Here is a 19,237-nt window from a genome sequence, read left to right on the forward strand (position 1 = left end):
GGCTCAAGAAGTCAAGACCCATGACCGGTTTATATGACAGCTATATCAGGTTATGGACCGATTTGAACCATACTTTTGACTTTAATGGCAGGGTATACTGAACACTTTTCACTTTTATAGATAGCGTTTGGACACAATTATCAAAAACTGAAATCACAAAAAATCACACATCATATACATTGTTGAGTCTAAGATCAATATATCCATGAGTTACAATCGAAACAACGAAGTCAGTGTTCTTGCTATATCAAGGAGTTTAAAAATGGGTTTATAGTGGTAGTTAACCAAAGTAAAGTCCAAATGAAATTTTATTTTTGAAAGCTTGGGAAAGAATAAATAGCTACCTAAGTTATATATAAGCAGTAGGTGACCTGTTCAATCCGGAAGGTCTAATTAATGCGAAAGAAGTTCCAACAGTTCTTAGTACAATATCTTTGTGGTCTCACAAAGGACTAAAATTGTCGAAGTGAGTTTGTAAAGGATTGTCAGTCTTACCTAACCTAATGGAATATCTGCGATATGTTAGTTCAGTAATGATGCCTGGCACTCAGCAGAAAGTGTTACAAAATAAGTGACATAATACACTATATACCGCTATAGATAGAATACGTTAATCAATTCTCTGCTATATTTCTCGCTATAAAATCGTTTATTTCTTCATTTAAACTAATTTTTTTCTTGAAACACACAGCTGCAACTACATTCAAAGTTTTGCATGGCCAGTGCAATAGCTAGAGCCTGCCACTCCCTTGTTCCACAATCTTAACTTTTGGCTTCTGTTTCATGCAAACGAGTACATATGCAGTCAGCACTCATAAATATGAGGATATTTGTGGTATGAGTGAGTCTGTGAATACATATCCATGTCCTTTGCACATATCCTGACCATCTGTAGCGAAGCCATTAATTAGTTTAAATGGAAACGGACTCAAGTTGAACCAAGGAATATGGGGACTAGATATGCAATATCGAGTGGCATCCAGCAGCGTATTCGGTTGTTACGCAGCTTTAGGGCTATGTACATACATACTATATACGTTTTTCCTGTATTTCTCTGGTTTGTGTTCCCCGCAACTGGTACGGGTTCACTTGCGGCTGTAGATGTTGTTTTATTAAAACTTTATTTTTTTTCTGGCGCAACATAATCTATTTGCAATAAACAGCGACCATAGATCGAAATAATAAATTAAAATGGTTAGAGTTTCGAGCGCGGTTGGCACAGCAGCAAGAAAACTCTTGCTGGAGCGAACAATAAACGATGCGGATGTTCTTCGCACAAGTTCTATGCATATGTGGAGGGCGTTTTATGCTAAGTGTTGACTGTGAAAATGGAATTGTATGTGGCACGGAAAATCGAAATCATTTCAAGAGGGCCAAGAGACGGAAATGCGCCTTAGCATTGGAAATCCCAGTCTCCCACTATCCATGCAAGACCATGAGCAATTGTTTGTCATTCGTATGTGGGAGAAATGGTAACAACGAGAAAAGTGTTGTTACGAGTGTAGCTAGAATGTGCCTCTTGGCACTACCGTCTCCATATCCCCCCGTCATAAATGGAAGTTTTATCAGTAGTCAAGGATTGCTTTGGCATAAATGCTGTGCTTTATGCCATTTCCGTATTCCTTTCCGAAACAACTCGCTAGAGTCAAACTAATGTGTTCCATTGCTTGAACAAAATTATTGTTGGCATCGGCTCTAGAGCCGTTTAAAACAAGAGCGCCAGACAAACAGAAATTCATTATTTGCGATACTGCTAAATTGTTTACATCAAGTCAAGTGGAATTCGATTGGACTCAACATAAGCCCGCCCTGTTTGACTCCACTCTACCGCAACAGCATTCAAGCCCCCAGCTTCGACGTTTACCCAACTTGTATGTTTTATGGTTTACAAAGTTCAACGCTTACATTTTCGAAATAGGGTAACGCCAATCCCACACACACACACACACACACACAAGACTTGTAGTCCTAAAACATACTTTCGAAGTTGATGATGAATTCGAAGCTTTCAATGATAATAGCATAAGGCCCAGCAAAAGAAGGGCCTCTAGATAAAGATAATTTGTTAAATGTCAACATTGTATAAACAATTTATTTTTAAGCATAACATTCGTTGTCCCGCGCTCTAATAACAGAAATAAAACAAGTAAGAGCGTGCTAAGTTCGGCCGGGCCGAATCTTATATACCCTCCACCAAGTTTCGCATCTGTCGAGTTCTTCGCGCAGTATAGAGATTTTAGGCAAACAAAAAATAAGGAATAAGGACGGAGGAGAAGCTATATCAAGTTATAGTCCGATTCAAGGATCAAGAAGCAAAATCGGGAGCTGTATCAAGCTATTGATCGATTCAGACCATATTAGACACGTATGTTGAAGGTCATGAGAGAAGCCCTTGCACAAAATTTCAGCCAAATCGGATGAAAAGTACGCCCTTTAGAGGTTCAAGAAATCAATATCCCAGATCGGTTTATATGGCAGCTATATCATGTTCTATACCGATTTACGCCATACTAAGCATAGTTATTGGAAGTCAGAACAAAACACCTCGTGCAAAATTTCAGAAAAATCGGATGAGAATTGCGCGGTCTATTGGCTCAAGAAGTCAAAATCCAAGATCGGTTTATATGACATTATGATCCAATTTAAATCGTACTTCAATAACCCATCTGAAAACCTCCGCCGAGGTCCATCAAATTTTTTTCAGAATTATATATCGCCCCCATTTTGTACTTATGGGGTGTGGGGTAAAATAAAGTTGGCACCTCCGGACTTTTGCCTTTTCTTGATGATTTTCTTTTGGAGTTGACTGCCAACCATATACTTTGCCCCAAACATTTATACGACATTCGTGCTTTACTATCAAGCCTTTTTGTTTGAGACCCTTTAAATATCGTTTAGTACAAAAACACACATGGAGTGGAACGGTCCTCAGACACTTCACCAAATTTTTTGTATCATGTTTGTATTCTACTTCCAGGGACGTAGCCAGAAGGGGGTGGGGTCCCTCGGGACCGATCTTGAGCGCATAGACAACAAAAAGAACTGTGAAAAAAAAAACAGTTCAACAAAAAACAAGAAAACAAATCGTTTCTAACGACATTTTAATTTAATTTTTCTAATGACAAAATTTTTATAAAAAAAAAATTATTTCATTAACAGTTTTTCTAAAGACTAAATTTTAATCAATTTTTTTAAGGACTGAAGGATCAACATTTCATTATCATTTTGTATTTTGCGACACTACATGTTGCATACACACTTTTGAAGTCTTTTTTATTTTATTATGCTTATCTGGCCCAAAGAATATTTTCCTAAAATTGTTTCTATAGACATATTTCAATAAATATTTTTTAAGACAACATTTTAACTAATTACACACGACCCTCGATTCTGTTGTCCGATTTTGATGACATTTTATACAAAAATAATTTAAAAAATTTCTATTTTTTAAAAAATTTGAATTTCAAAAATGTTCAAATAAAAACTCTTTTTATTTCCTAAGCCTCTACAACATAAAAACATTTTCTTAATATTTTATGACCGTTTAGCGAAGACAGCTGGATTTAATGATTTTGGCATAAAAGCACACCTGCTGTCAAAAGTAGTAGGACTATTGCCTTAAGTTTATCTTATATATAAAAATCAATTTGTGTTTGATTGTATGTTTGTGTGTTCCTTATAGACTCAGAAACGGCTGAACCGATTTTCTTGAAACTTTCACAGATGGTGCATAATGACTCCATGGTGAAAATAGGGTACTACATTTTTTGATATCTGAAGGGGGGGCGGACCCTCCCCCTTACCCTAATTTTCAGAAACGTCAGATCTCGGAGATGGGTGCTGCGATTTAAGCGAAATTTTGTGTGCTCTTATATAGTACCCTAAAAAGAAAAATTTGGTATCCAAATTTCGGATGGGGTACCTAGGGGGGCTGCCCCACCTTCAAACCTACCAAACATATATTTAGACCAATCACGACAATATGGGACTCAAATGAAAGGTATTTAGGATAAGAAAACGTATCTGATATCCAATTGTCGGACCAAGTGCTAGGACGACCCCAAGCCCCAAAACACCCCTAAATTGGACATATTTACCGACCATGGCAATATGAGACTCAACTGAAAGGTATTTGCGAGTAGAATACGAATCTGATATCCAAATGTGGGACCACGTTTCTGGAGGTCCACCCCTTTCCCAAAACACCCCAAACAGGACTTATTTACCGACCATGTGAATATGGGGCTTAAATAAAAGGTATTTGAATGTGGAATGCGAATATCTGATATCCAACTATGGGACCATGTGTTTGGTGGTCCGCCTCTCCCCAAAAACATCCCCCAAAGAAGAAAAATTTTCGACCATAGCAATATGGGGCTCAAATGAAAGGTCTTTGGGAGTAAAGCACGAATTTGATATCAATATTTGGAAAAGTGTATATGGGGCCATCCCACCCCCACAACACCACCCAAATATTAAATAAGAGGGTTTATAAAGTGGAACACGAATCCGATATATATTTTCAAGGCCAACTCACTGATTGGCCGCCCTTCCCCCAAAACACCCCCAAGTCGGTCATGTTTGTCGACTATGGAAATATGGGGCTGAAATGAAAGGCATGTGGGAGAAGACCACGTATCTGATATCAACATTAGGGGCCAACTGTCTAGCGGACGTCAACCACCATAACAACCCCCAAATAAGACGTATTTGCTTACCAAGATAATTTGGGACTTAAAGAGAGTGGAACTAAATATTCATAGTTTTTAGGTCTAATACCCCAAGCCGGACATATTTGCTGACTTTTGCAATAAGGAGAGATTAGAAAACGAATATGATATCCAATTTTGAGGGCATTGGCAATATGGGGTTCAAATAAATTATATATAAAGATATATGAGAATAGAGTACGTTGCTGATATATTTTCCGGGTTTAGTGTTTGGGGACCACCCCAATCGCCAAAATACATCTAAATCGGGCATATTTACCGACCATGTCAATGTGGAGCTAAAATGAAAGGTATTGGGGGGTAGAGCAAGAATTGATACCCATTTTCACCAAACACCAATTTTTTAGTGACCATCGCAATATGGGGCTCAAATAAAGGTATTAGGGAGTAGAATACGTATTTTAAGAATGGAGTACACCTTACATCCAAACTTAAATTCGTAAATCAATAAAGATCATATGGGATTCAGATAATGGCACTTATATTGTTAAACTGTTAGTCAAGCGATATAGTATACTATTTTCGTAGCATGGTATTTTACTAAAATATCTTTAATTGTCAAAAATAAATATTCCAAGGAAACTTTTGTTCCATATAAAGTAATAGAAGGCGCAGCGGAGCGGGCCCGCGTCAGCTAGTTTTTTAATATAGAAAACATCAAATGCAACAAAACATTAAAACGAATTCCTCAAATATCACTCATAAAAATGTTGGGAAATTTTATTGTTTGATTGGTTTGGTTTGATTCGATAAACCAATTTTTCCCAAAAAAATTACGGGAAAAATTATTAAAATAATTTTAACTGCTTTCAGTCGTCCACTTTACGACAATCCAAATTGCATTAAGATACCTCTTTCCAAAATCGAGCTAGAATTTTCCTAACGCAACTCTCTGCCTGGGTATTTTTCGTCGAATGGGTTCATGCAACTTATTTTAAAGACCGAATCGCAATGTCATTTTTTCTGTCATGCAAAAAAAATTTTTTCTTAGACATAAATCTACATGATTTTTCTCTCAATTCTCGTTTTATTATTTTAATTGGAATTGGAATTAATTGGCAATAAATTTAATATTTTGCTTGTTAGTTTGAAAAACTTTTCCAACGAAAAACAAGTAAAAAGGCATTAAGGTAAAAAGGTATATTATTATTTTATTTATTATTATTTATTATTTATTAATAGATTGAATTCAAATTACAATTCAAGAATAGTATTTCATAAAGTTCTTAAATACAATCTATGTTAGGCTTAGCAAAAATGCTGTTAGCCGTAATACAATGCTTATCACTAAATTGTTGTTTGTTTCTATATGTTTCTTGCTTTTTCTTTTTTCATTTTGGTTATTAAAAACTGAATTCATTAATAATTAATTTTCTATACTTAGTACAATTTTCTATGTATTTATATAGTGATGAGTTATTCGTGCCATTTAATATATTTAATACTTCGGACTCATTAAGGGAATATTTTCCGAAATAACTTTTTCTAAATTCTCTGTATAGTGGGCAGGCGCCAATAAAGTGAAGTGTATTTTCATCTTGATCTGTATTACACATAGAACAAGTGCCATGGGTGTTACTTCTGAATGATCTCGAGTTAAGGTCGAGTAAACCACCTCTAGCTTTAATGATTAAGCTAGTAGCTCGTGAAGATAAGTCAGCAGTATGAAATGGAATTATATTATACTCAAGCACAGAATAAAGATCGTGGAACTGTGAATTTCTTGCATCTGATTCAAATTCACGTTGTTCTTGAATTCTCAGTAATTCTACTATTTTGTCTGAATACATGCATATCGGATTTGTAGCATTAGCAGGAATATATTGTAGGGTTTGGCAAATATTTGACCATTCTTTTGCCCATAATGCATTCAATTCTATGATTTTCTCCGCCAGCAAGCGGGGCAAGCGGTGAGAGCTAAGTCGCAATATTCTATTAATGTAGTTAAAATGGATTCTAAGAGTGTTACAAAACATAGAAGAAAATCCAGTTTCTAGATACAACATGTAATTTGGTGTATTATTAGGCAAATAAAGCATTTTCTTAGTAAAAAAGCGAAAGAGCTTCTCTACATCATCAAACCTTGTGTAACCCCAAACCTGTGCAGCGTAAAACATTATAGATCTGGAACATGCATCGAATATCTTCATCTTATTAGTTTTAGCAATACTAGGGTGACTTATATACTTCGACCATGTGCTATTTATGGCCAGTTTGGAATCCGCAAGCTTCTTCTGTAAGTGTTTTCTAAATGACAAATTGTAAGTTATTTCAACGCCCAGGTATGTGTAACTATTAACAATTTCAATATTCTGATTTCCAAAGCACCACCTTAAATTCGAAGAGATTCTAGAACCTCTACGAAAAACAAGAATTTTCGATTTAGAAAGGTTTACTTTCAAGCTCCACAACAAACAGTACCTCTCAAGTTCATAAATCATCTCTTGTAAGCCCAATGGAGAGTCAGATAATAGCACAATGTCATCGGCGTATAATAAGACTTTGACCGTAGTGTCCGCTACTCTTACACCACCAGGCAATATATAGGGAAGGTCATTCACGTATAACGAAAAGAGTACAGGACTGAGAATACAGCCCTGTTTCACACCAGATTCAACAGGAAAGTATTCAGAGAACGTACTTCCATCCCATACTCTACTTTCTGTGCCATCATACAGCATTCTTAATATAGTTACAAGTTTCGTAGATAGACCCTGACTAGATAGTTTATAAAAAAGGCTGTTTCTGGGAATCAAATCAAATGCAGAAGAGAAATCGACAAAAAACGCATATGTAATTTTGCCTTGTAGCTGGTTCAAAGAAACAATATTCACGAGGTTAAATATATTATCTATAGTAGAATACTCTCTTCTAAATCCAGCCTGAAATTCATTTAAAACATCGTGTCTCGTCAGCCAAAATGTTATACGGTTTAGCAGAACAGAGTTAAAAATTTTTCCGATAGTATCCAGAAGTGACAAACCTCTATAATTTGACGCCAAGTTTATATCACCTTTCTTAAATAGAGGTATCAATATTGACTTCTTGAAGGAAGTAGGAACATTTTCATGGAGGAATATCTTATTAAATACTACAAGTATTTCTTGCAGAAAACGGCGAGGAGCAAATTTATAAAATTCGTAAGGTATACCATCGTTCCCAGGGGCCTTATTCGATTTAAGTCCTTTTAAAACGGAGAGTAGCTCACAAAATTCAAAAGGGGAGTCTAAAAGTGGGTCTACATGAAACGGTATACACCAGCTGATAATTTTGGAATTATCTTCGTTAACTAGTAAAGAGTTAAAGTGTGCTAAGAAATCATCTGCGTCTAGATTTCCTCTACCCTTAACATTACGTTTATTCAGAGAATTTGCCAGATTCCACCAATCCTTGCTGCAGGAAACAGTATCTAGTTCTCTGAGGTTGCCATTGAAATATTGCAGTTTCTTCTCGTTACACATTCTATGAAACTTAGATCTGGATGAATAATAACGCCTTCTGTTGATAACAGTGTGTGACTTTCTGTATATCTTTAAATTTTTATGCATATTGGATCTTAAACGAAAGCACGTCCAATCGAACCACTTCTGCTTAGGCTCAAAAAATGTTCTATTGGTCTTCTTTACCTGAGCCCGCCTAATTTTATTTTTAATGTTCTCAACCAAATCCTCTGACGATAAAAAGACGCAATCATTTACTGGCTCTGCAAGTAAACTTAAGTTGTGATTGTATTGAGATCTATGCCTTTCATCCCAGTGTAGCTTCTGTATAGGCTGTTGAGTAGTTTCTGTCGAACTTTTCGGAATCTTAATATCTAAGCATAAGGGCATGTGATCAGAAAAGGGTTCAGTGGCCACCTTGAACTTGTCAATATATGACAGAAAACTCGCCGAACTTATGCAGTAATCTATGACAGAACTACCCATTGCACCACAAAAAGTAAACTCCCCATCTATATCCTCTAAAGTTCTGCCATTTATGATAATACCGCCTATGTCATCAACAATACGTAGGAGATTCCTTCCCTGGGTATTAACGTTTCTGTCTTTGGAGCGTCTAGAATAGCTAATGTGGGGACAATCTTTAACAATGTTGTAATCTAGAACCTGTTCTTCGCCTATTCTTGCATTCATATCACCCATTATACAAAAATTCGTTGGGTTAAGGTCTTCCAAAAAAGAACCAAACCTTTCTACATCCACCTTCCAACGCGTACAGTTCAAATACGTAGGTATAAAATAAAATATATTTCCATCTAGACTAGCTGACAGCATTGTGTACTGAGAATCAGAGACGATAAAATTTAATTTGTATTTCTTTTTAATTTCTTTTTTGAAGCCGAAAAGACATCCACCACTGGCACGCCCAAATCTATTCACTTTAGTTGCGTCCTGCCACTGCAAATAGTAGTTTTGTAAATAAGACGAGAGATACGTTTGTTTATTGGGTAATACATGTGTTTCAAAGAGAAAGAAAATATCAAAATTATTAAGGTAGGTTATAAAATTTCCATAATTTAAAGAACTTTCGAGATTTGAAACATTATATGATAACAAATGGCACGAATCAAATTGCTATTGCGATGATGGGGGAACATTAAGGGTAACATTTTCAGCATTGTTGCAATAAACCTCAATGGGACTACCGTTATCAACAAGAATGTTGCTCAGAAATTTGGCATCACTTAAAGTTGGAGCTAGTATTTTTCCGTCGGCCCAGCAATATCTTTTATCATTCAAGAAGAGACAGAACTCTCCTAACCTAACTTTAACGTCTTTTTTATGCTGGGATACGATTTTGCCAACTTGACGCAGGTTGTATCTGGTAGACTGTTCGACAGCAGTATAATCCTTTTGTATATATATAAATTGGCCATGCAATTTTTCTTTCGTATTTAAAATATTTTGCACTTGGGAATTGGTGTCCAGTGTAAATACGAACGATTTTCCTGAAGATAACATTCTAGCGTACGATATGTTAACTACGATGTTTAATTTGTTGTTGCAGATGTCGAGGAATTCTTTTTTTGCCGTAAATGTAGTTCTACTTCTAAGTCCACTCACCACAATATTTGTAGTACGAGATTTTCTGTCTAAGGTTTCTAAGCGATTTGTTAGTTTCTTGATATCTTCTCTCAATTTACAATTTTCCTGTTTAAGTTCTTCCACTTCATATTTGATTGCAGTAAGGTCCTCTTTTTTGGCCACATCTTTCAACTTATCATCCAACACATCGCCCAGCTTACTCCACGAAAAAACATCTTGTTGGTTATTTATGTTCATTTTTTGATATGGTGAATACTTTTTTGGGGTACTGTGACTGTTTTCTGGTGATATCGATAATAGCGTTCTCTTATTATTCATTTGCTAATACGTAACACCCTGTGTTTTACGTTGAACGATTATATCGGACAGCTGTTTGATCGTTATCGACAATGTGGTTTGATAGAAGAGCGCAGCTGTTGTTTACTTATAGCTATTCGTTGTATTAGTATTACCAGCGCCTTCCAGTGATATTACAAAGTTTAATAAAATAATTTATTTTTTAAATGTGGTTTTTAACGACAACGGGAGTCGAATGTATGCTGCAAACTCTACTGCGGCAACCTCCAACGTAGCTCTATGGCTTAGAGTTATTTCCAATAATGGATGATACGCCTGACACGAAAAATTGGCAGAAAACTTGGGAACCAACAAGTAACACACCCGACCGTATGTAAGCAACACTGTAAAAAGGTATATATGTAAGTCCCATTTCGTCACAATCCGGTGAAAATTGGATAACTTAATCACCCAAATTCGGCATGGACATTGAGTGGTCTAATATATATGTCACTATTTAATTTTGTAGAACAAAATATTGGTCTTTTTGGCAGATAGATCCAATTATAAACCGATCTGAACCATATAAAGATATCGTGAGGCTCAGAAAAACTCACTGTTTCAGATTTCAGAGAAATCGGGTAATAAATAAAGCTTTTTTGGCTTCAGACCTTTTATCGGCAGATCGGTCTATATGACAGCTATATCTAAATATAATCCGATCTAAATCATATTTAGGTCAAATGTTGGGAGGCTTAAAATAACCAACTGTTACAAATTTCAGCGAAATCGGGAAATAAATAAAGCTTTTATGGGCCTTAGACCTTTTATAGGTAAATCGGTCTATGTGGTAGCTATACCTTAATATGAACCGATCTAATCCATATTTAAGTCAGATGTCGGGAGGCTTAAAATAACCCTCTTTTGCAAATTTCAATCGGGTAATAAATAAAGCTTTTATGGTCTTCAGTCCCCTTATCGGGTGATCGGTCCATATGGTAGCTATATCTTAATATAGTCCAATCTGTACCATATTTGGGAAGCCTTAAACTACTCTCTGTTTCAAATTTCAGCAAAATCGGATGAAAAATTAAGTTTTTATGGGCATTAGACCCTTTATCGGCAAATGGGTCTATATCGCAGCTATATCCAAATATGGTCCGATTTGGCCCGTTCAAGAACTTAACCAGCGTGGATCTGTGCCAAATTTCAGCTCAATATCTTAATTTTTGAAGGCTCTAGAGTGATTACAACAGACGGACGGACAGATGGATAGACGGACAGACACACGGACATCGTTTAATCGACGATCCGAAATATATATACTTTGTAGGGTCGGAAATTGATATTCCGATGTGTTGCAAACGGAATGACTAAATGAATATACCCCCTATTCTACGGTGGTGGGTATAATTAGTAATATTTAATTAACAATTATTTGAATTACATCAGTAATGAAATGAACAATTTTAAGGACTCGGAAACACAATTTTAAATACCCCGAAATGATCACCCAAAATAATTTACATTTTGAAATAATTATTTTAAATAATTTCGTTTTTTCCTTGGAATTCAATAATTCACAATATAGTATTTAAGGCAATAGATACGAAGCTCATAATGATCAAGGGACGAAAATTCTAGTAGAAATTTTTTAGTTCTGTTGGCTTTGACCTTATTAATATTTTTTCCAAGAAAATCTTATTACAATGAAAAGATTTTGCGAATAATAAAGTCTTTAATGAAAATTTGTGTATTAAGTTCGTGTTTCACAGTGAAATGCCAATGTTTTTTACGATTACTTCAAAATCTATTACCTTTAAAAAAATCGTAAAAAATATTAATTTTCATTGTGAAACGCGAACTTAATACCCACCTTAAGTGGGGAAATGTGTAAAAACAAATAAAAGCGTGCTAAGTTCGGCCGGGACGAATCTTATATACCCTCCACCATGGGTAGTATTTGTCGACTTCTTTTCCCGACATCTCTTTTTAAGACAAAAAAAAAGGATAAAAGAAAAGATTTGCTCTGCTATTAGAGCTATATCAAGATATGGTCCGGTTTGGACCACAATTAAATTATATGTTGGAGACCTGTGTAAAATGTCATCCAATTCGAATAAGAATTGCGCCCATTGGGGGCTTAAGAAGCAACATAGAGAGATGGATTTATATGGGAGCTGTATCGGGCTATAGACCGATTCAGACCATAATAAACATGCATATTGATGATCATGAGAGGATCCGTCATACAAAATTTCAGGCAAATTGGATAATAATTGCGACCTCTAGAGGCTCAAGAAGTCAAGACCCATGATCGGTTTATATGGCAGCTATATCAGGTTATGGTCCGATTTGAACCATACTTGGCACAGTTGTTGTATATCATAACAAAACACGTCGTGCAAATTGTCTTTCCAATCGGATAAGAATTGCGCACTCTAGAGGCTCAAGAAGTCAAGACCCAAGATCGGTTCATATGGCAGTTATATCAGGTTATGGTCCGATTTGAACCATACTTGGCACAGTTGTTGGATATCATAACAAAACATGTCGTGCAAAATTTCAATCCCATCGGATAAGAATTGCGCACTCTAGAGGCTCAAGAAGTCATGACCCAAGATCGGTTTATATGGCAGCTATATCAGGTCATAGTCCGATTTGAACCATACTTGGCACAGTTGTTGGATATCATAACAAAACACGTCGTGCATATTGTCATTCCAATCGGATAAGAATTGCGCACTCTAGAGGCTCAAGAATTCAAGACCCAAGATCGGTTTATATGGCAGCTATATCAGGTTATTGGCCGATTAGAACCTTATTTAGCACAGTTCTTGGAAGTCATAGCAAAACACGTCGTGCAAAATTTCATTCCAATCGGATAAGAATTGCGCCCTCTAGAGGATCAAGAAGTCAAGACACAAGATCGGTTTATATGGCAGCTATATCAGGTTATAGTCCGATTTGAACCATACTTGGCACAGTTGTTGGATATCATAACAAAACACGTCGTGCAAAATTTCATAATGATCGGATAAGAATTTCGCACTCTAGAGGCTCAAGAAGTCAAGACCCAAGATCGGTTTATATGGCAGTTATATCAGGTTATGGTCAGATTTGAACCATACTTGGCACAGTTGTTGGATATTATGACAAAACACGTCGTGCAAAATTTCATTCCAATCGGAAAAGAATTGCGCACTCTAGAGGCTCAAGAAGTCAAGACCCAAGATCGGTTAATATGGCAGCTATATCAAAACATGGACCGATATGGCCCATTTACAATACCAACCGACCTACACTAATAAGAAGTATCTGTGCAAAATTTCAAGCGGCTAACTTTACTCCTTCGAAAGTTAGCGTGCTTTCGACAGACAGACGGACGGACGGACGGACATGTCACGAAGATCAAGAATATATATACTTTATGGGGTCTCAGACGAATATTGCGAGTAGTTACAAACAGAATGACGAAATTAGTGGTGGAGGGTATAAAAATGTTAACCAGCAGACTTTAATCTATGCGAGCTATTGCGCTTACGTTTGCCGCTAGGCTATTTGGCATCAATTAGTGGGCAAAGAAAGAAACAAGATACTACTGAAATAACGAAAGATATCTCTTAGTTTTTCTAATTTTGGGTTCTACCACCTTTTCCTATTTTTTATCCAATATGTCAAGAAAAATTTAGGATTTATAAAGACATGGTGGATTAGATGGACAGGGCCGGCTCTGCTGCGCCATTGGTTTAGGGGAGTTTTAATGGGGTGAGACGACCTCAAAATTGGATATCAAATTAATTTTCTACTATCAAATACCTATTATTTATTGCCTAGTAGGCAAGTATGGATGGTTTGAAGGAAGTTTAGAGGGCGGACCCTGAAATAACATCATCATCATGCTAGAGCACGATTTTGTTTGAGCCCTATAATGTGAAGCATTTTGAAGGTATACTCAACCAAATTTGTTATTCAAAACAGTAGTTTTTGTCTGCTGAAAATGGGAAAGCAAATATTGCTGCTGTTTCAGCAAACACGAGGCTGCTGTATTGGCAAATATTTCGGTCAGCTAAATCAGCAAATAAAATAAGCTGTTTTAAGTACAAAAATCTGCTAAAAAAAATTTTTTCATTTTCATTTATGTTTGCCTGTTACTTGTTTCGATTAGTTTATGAATATATTTGGAAATGTTGTTGAAAGAGATGATTTTAATTTGTGAAATATTACCGTAAAGAAGCTATTATTCAGTGCAAAGGGTCTCGTTAAGATTCACACAAATAAATATTTTTTGTATTGGTTATATACATTCAAAATCATATTTCAAAGCTACCAATTGGGATGCTACATTTTAAAAGATCCCAAGGTCCGCCTATGTCCATCCCAATTTGAGGGTAAGACCTTATATTGCTGTCCTATTATTCTATCCTGATCGGCCTTCATAAATTATTTTCATTTCTTTTTTTGGGTAGGATAGGGGGAAGGGGATTGCCCTCTAACACATCCTTTTATTTGAGTACAATGTATTCTCGGTCGTACTACATGACAGTTTGGTGTTGTTTTTATTGGGAGGAGGGGGTCGGTCCTCCCGACGCTAAGACCCATAAGACAATTTATTTGAGTCATTAATTGTCGTCGTATTCATGTCCTGCTGAACTGCAGAACGGCTGGACCGGACACAGATACTTGGATACTTATATAAACATCATGTTCGAACTGTACTGTCATAGACCTTTCTTTTAATTCCTATATTATCACGATCAAACTACGCATCCTATTTAAGAGAATTTAGCGGATGGACCGGTGCCGGACTCTGCCAAATGTTTTTACCGGATATGTAGTCAACTCCCAAAGACTTTTCATTTGATACCCATTTTGTGACGTTGGATATTCGTGCCCGTTTTGGGGGTTTTGAAGGTTGGGGAGGCCCGTAGACACCGAGGACCGAATTCTTCTCCTGTTGAGAGATTTTGGGGGATGAGGAGGCGCTTGAAACACCAAGGAATAAATTTTTATATCGAATTTTTACTCTACTTTTAAATACCTTCCATTTGATACCCATATTGCCCAAAGTGATGAAAGTGTCCTGTTGGGTGGTGTTTTTGGGGTAAAAGGGCCCGCCGACCACTTACGGTGAAATTTGTATGCCAAGTTCGTGATCTACTCTTAAATACCTTTCATTTGATACCCATATTGTCCCAATTGGTAAACATGTCCGTTCGGGTGGGTTTTGCGTACAAAATTTCGCTTAAATCGGTCCACCCATCTCTAAGATCTGGCGTTTTTGAAAATTGGGGAAAAGGGGAGAGTCCGCCCCCCATCGGATATCAAACAAGTAAAAGCGTGCTAAGTTTGGCCGGGCCGAATTTTATATACCCTCCACCATGGATCGCATTTGTCGAGTTCTTTTCCCGGCATTTATTCTTAGACAAAAAAGGATATAAGGAAAGATTTGCTCTGCTATTAAAGCGATATCAAGATATGGTCCGGTTTGGACCAAAATAAAATTATATGTTGGAGACCTGTGTAAAATGTCAGCCAATTTGAATGAGAATTGCGCCCTTTGGGGGCTCAAGAAGTAAAATAGAGAGATCGATTTATATGTGAGCTGTATCAGGCTAGACCGATTCAGACCATAATAAACACATATGTTGATGGTCATGAGAGGATCCGTCGTACAAAATTTAAGGCAAATCGGATAATAATTGCGACCTCTAGAGGCTCAAGAAGTCAAGATCCCAGATTGGTTTATATGACAACTATATCAGGTTACAGACCGATTTGAACCATACTTGGCACAGTCGTTAGATATCATAACAAAATACGTCGTGCAAAACTTCATTCAAATCGGATAAGAATTACGCACTCTAGTGACTTAAGAAGTCAAGATTCAAGATCGGTTTATATGGCAGCTATATCAGGTTATTGACCGATTTGAATCATACTTAGCACCGATTGGAAAGGAAAAATTCATTCCAATCGGATAAGAATTGCGCCCTCTAGAGGCTCAAGAAGTCAAGACCCAAGATCGGTTTATATGGAAGCTATATCAAAACATGGACCAATATGGCCCATTAACAATCCCAACCGACCTACACTTAGCGGCTAGCCTAACTCCTTCGAAAGTTAGCGTGCTTTCGACAGACAGACGGACGGACGGATGGACAGACGGACGGACATGGCTAGTCACGACGATCAAGAATATATACACTTTATGGGGTCTCAGACGAATAATTCCAGTAGTTGCAAACAGAATGACGAAATTAGTATACCCCCTTCCAATGGTGGAGGGTATAAAAAATATTGATTCAATTACATTTTTAATTGAAACAATTTTGGGGACATTTTTTTTCTGTTTGAACATGTTATTTAAGTAAAATCGTGGCATCATTGGGGCCGCACCATCTCATTAAATTAGAATAGTGAGGCCCTCACAAATGTTATGGCCTGAGACTAATGTTGTTGGTGTCTAATCGCTTATTTAAATCATAAGTTTCATCGGTTGCATGGTGTTTTACTTTCCACGTAACTGGAATGATTTTAAAAGTTCGCTTGCGAGTGCTAATAAATTATTATCACGAAGCTAATAAATTATTTGCAATTAACTGGGTTTTCAAATGTTGGATGCAAATTTGCACATTACCTTTTGGCTACGGGCGCTAATGTTATTCATGGACTCGAGTCCTTGAGTGAGACAGACTCCTCCCGGTCTGCATGACCTCCCGCTTGTCTGCTGGTTCATTGGTTTGGCGGATGGACTAGTGGTTGTTGGCCCATCTCCTCGGCAAGTGGTTATACACGCAGCGTGTAGAAGAAGGTGTGTGTGTGCATACATTCGAGCACTGAAGCATGATTTTTGAAAACTTTTCGCGTAAAAATGGCTATATTTTATGAAAATTACCACAAAACTTTTTGTGCGAACGTTTTTGGGGTGAACAGTGGATTTGATTCCTACTTTCCCACCACCACATTAGACGGTGTGGTGCCGTGTGTTCCCCACACCCCAGTTATGTTGTTAAACACATCCCCGACGTCAAATCTTGTGCACTGCATCAAATAAAATAAAAAGTTTTCTAGTACAAACTAGCACTTTTCTATTTCGCTTTTCCACTTGGCATGTGTTGTGCTCCTTGCGAAATTAATACTTTTTTCCAATTTAAAAAGTTGCTCGAAGCTCAAGCGGGTATACAGGTGAGCGTTGTAACAAGCGAGGCGTAAGGATCCTTTACACTCACCTGAATTAATATTCTGGCTCAAACACCCGCACTTTGAAACAAACCGAACAAAAATTGTTATTTGTTGCGCTAAGGAGATAAGCGATTTCGGCGTAAGAAGATTTCAAAAAGAGTTAAAATAAGTCTTATGTGCTCGTACGCATTTAAAACACACTAACACACACACGCAGGAGGTACATTGTCAAGTTTTTGGGAGCAAATATTCTTGCAAATTTCTTGGGGAAAATTCAACGGCAATACTAGACTGGGTTGCTTATTTTCAGCCAATCCATCTAAACAAGGGTGTGCATTAATCACCAAAAACTGGGTATAAATGAACCACAAAATCGATGTTTGATTTAAATTCTTCTTATGAAAATTTATGGGTAAAAATGTCGAGTAAGATAATTTTAAGGCAGAGTTAATTGTTTGCTGAATAATCTCCTAACCAATTTATTTTGTCTCCATTAAGTATTAGTTTAAATTCAGGATTTGCTATTTCACGAACCCGGCCTCCAAACACTCATAGTAACTGTGTACTATCAACGTCAAAACTTCGTGCCATCAGAAGAACCTGTAAAGGCGCCGAAGCGGTTTACTCTGGGGGAAACATATCACCAGAAACAGAACCATGGTCAGGGATGCAGATTTTCCGATTTCTCTTAAATTCAGTAGTAATGCCGAGGGCCATAAGAGAAATCTTTGCGTAAGATTTCATAAGAGTCGGTTAACAAATGACGCTATTATTGCAATATTAGTCCAAGTCGGACGACAAATATAATTTCAATAGGCTTCATTTATAGGCCAATAAAAATGCCTGAGTCAAATTAAAAGGGGATCGGGTGCAAATTGAGACCTGTACTTTGTACACAAATATGGTCATAGCTAAATCGAATCAGTAACTGATTCTGAGTAGATCCGTTTACTTATCAATGGTGTGGGGCATACAAAATATGTATTTACAATTTTTTATACCCTCCAGCACAGGATGGGGGTATACTAATTTCGTCATTCTGTTTGTAATTACCCGAAATATTCGTCTGAGACCCCATAAACAACATATATTCTTGATCGTCATGACATTTTATGTCGATCTAACCATGTCCGTCCGTCTGTCGGTCTGTCCGTCCGACTGTCTGTCGAAAGCACGCTAACTTTTGAAGTAGTAAAGCTAGACGCTTGAAATTTTTCACAAATACTTCTTATTAGTGTAGGTCGGTTGGGATTGTAAATGGGCCATATCGGTCCATGTTTTGATATAGCTGCCATATAAACCGATCTTGGATCGTGACTTCGTGAGCCTCTAGAGGCCGCAATTCTTATGCGATTTGCCTGAAATTTTGCACGACGTGTTTTATTATGACTTCTAACAAGTGTGCTAATTATGGTTCAAATTGGTCCATAACCTGATATAGCTGCCGGTCCTTCTCCGCTGCGCCTTCTTTTACTCACTAATATCATTTAGGGTTGGGATTCGCCCTGAATGTGTATATCGAATTCGTGCCACTGTAGCCTATGTCCGCCTATAACGCTGAACGCCTGCGTTCAAATCCTGGCAATAACATCGGACAATATTTAAAGCGGTGGTGATCCTCTCTCTACGCTGGCAACATTTGCCATGCATGGTCATGTAAAAAATTCTCTTTAAAGAGATGTCACACTGCGGCACCGCATTCCGACTCGGCTATAAAAAAGTCCCTTATCATAGAGTTTAAACTTGAATCGAAAAGCTTTCATTGATGTGTGAGAAGTGTGACCCTTCTCGTGTCCTGGGTAAATTTTTACTCCACTCCCAAATACCATTCTTTTGGGTTCTCCGTATCGTATTAGTAAATATTTCCGGCTTAGTGAGACACTTGGCCCTTAATATAAATATACGCTTCGTGCTTTACTTTCAAATACATTTTATATGAGCCCCACAATAGCATGATCGATAAATAAATTCTGTTTGATGGTAGGATGGACCCCAGGGACT

General features: G+C 37.1%; 1 protein-coding gene across 1 annotated transcript; it reads right to left on the minus strand.

Moving 5' to 3' along the window:
• Positions 1 to 7,262: 7,262 nt before the first annotated feature.
• Positions 7,263 to 10,448, minus strand: LOC131998105 (uncharacterized). The gene is made up of 2 exons (XM_059370276.1): positions 9,474 to 10,448; positions 7,263 to 7,354 (listed from the first exon to the last, which is right to left on the minus strand). Exons 1-2 carry the CDS (start codon positions 10,091 to 10,093, stop codon positions 7,333 to 7,335), a joined length of 642 nt encoding a protein of 213 aa, XP_059226259.1. The 5' UTR covers positions 10,094 to 10,448; the 3' UTR covers positions 7,263 to 7,332.
• Positions 10,449 to 19,237: the final 8,789 nt, after the last annotated feature.

Source organism: Stomoxys calcitrans, chromosome 5 (assembly GCF_963082655.1).
Source record: "Stomoxys calcitrans chromosome 5, idStoCalc2.1, whole genome shotgun sequence".
NCBI lineage: Eukaryota > Metazoa > Arthropoda > Insecta > Diptera > Muscidae > Stomoxys > Stomoxys calcitrans.

What these genes read in the sequence shown, in the direction of transcription:
- LOC131998105 (XM_059370276.1), bottom strand. Translation starts at nt 10,093, where the DNA reads ATGAATAATAAGAGAACGCTATTATCGATATCACCAGAAAACAGTCAC. An exon ending in AGGTTAGGAGAGTTCTGTCT is followed by an intron (nt 7,355 to 9,473) that starts CTTCTTGAATGA and finishes TTCTCTGAATAC; the next exon opens with TTTCCTGTTGAATCTGGTGT.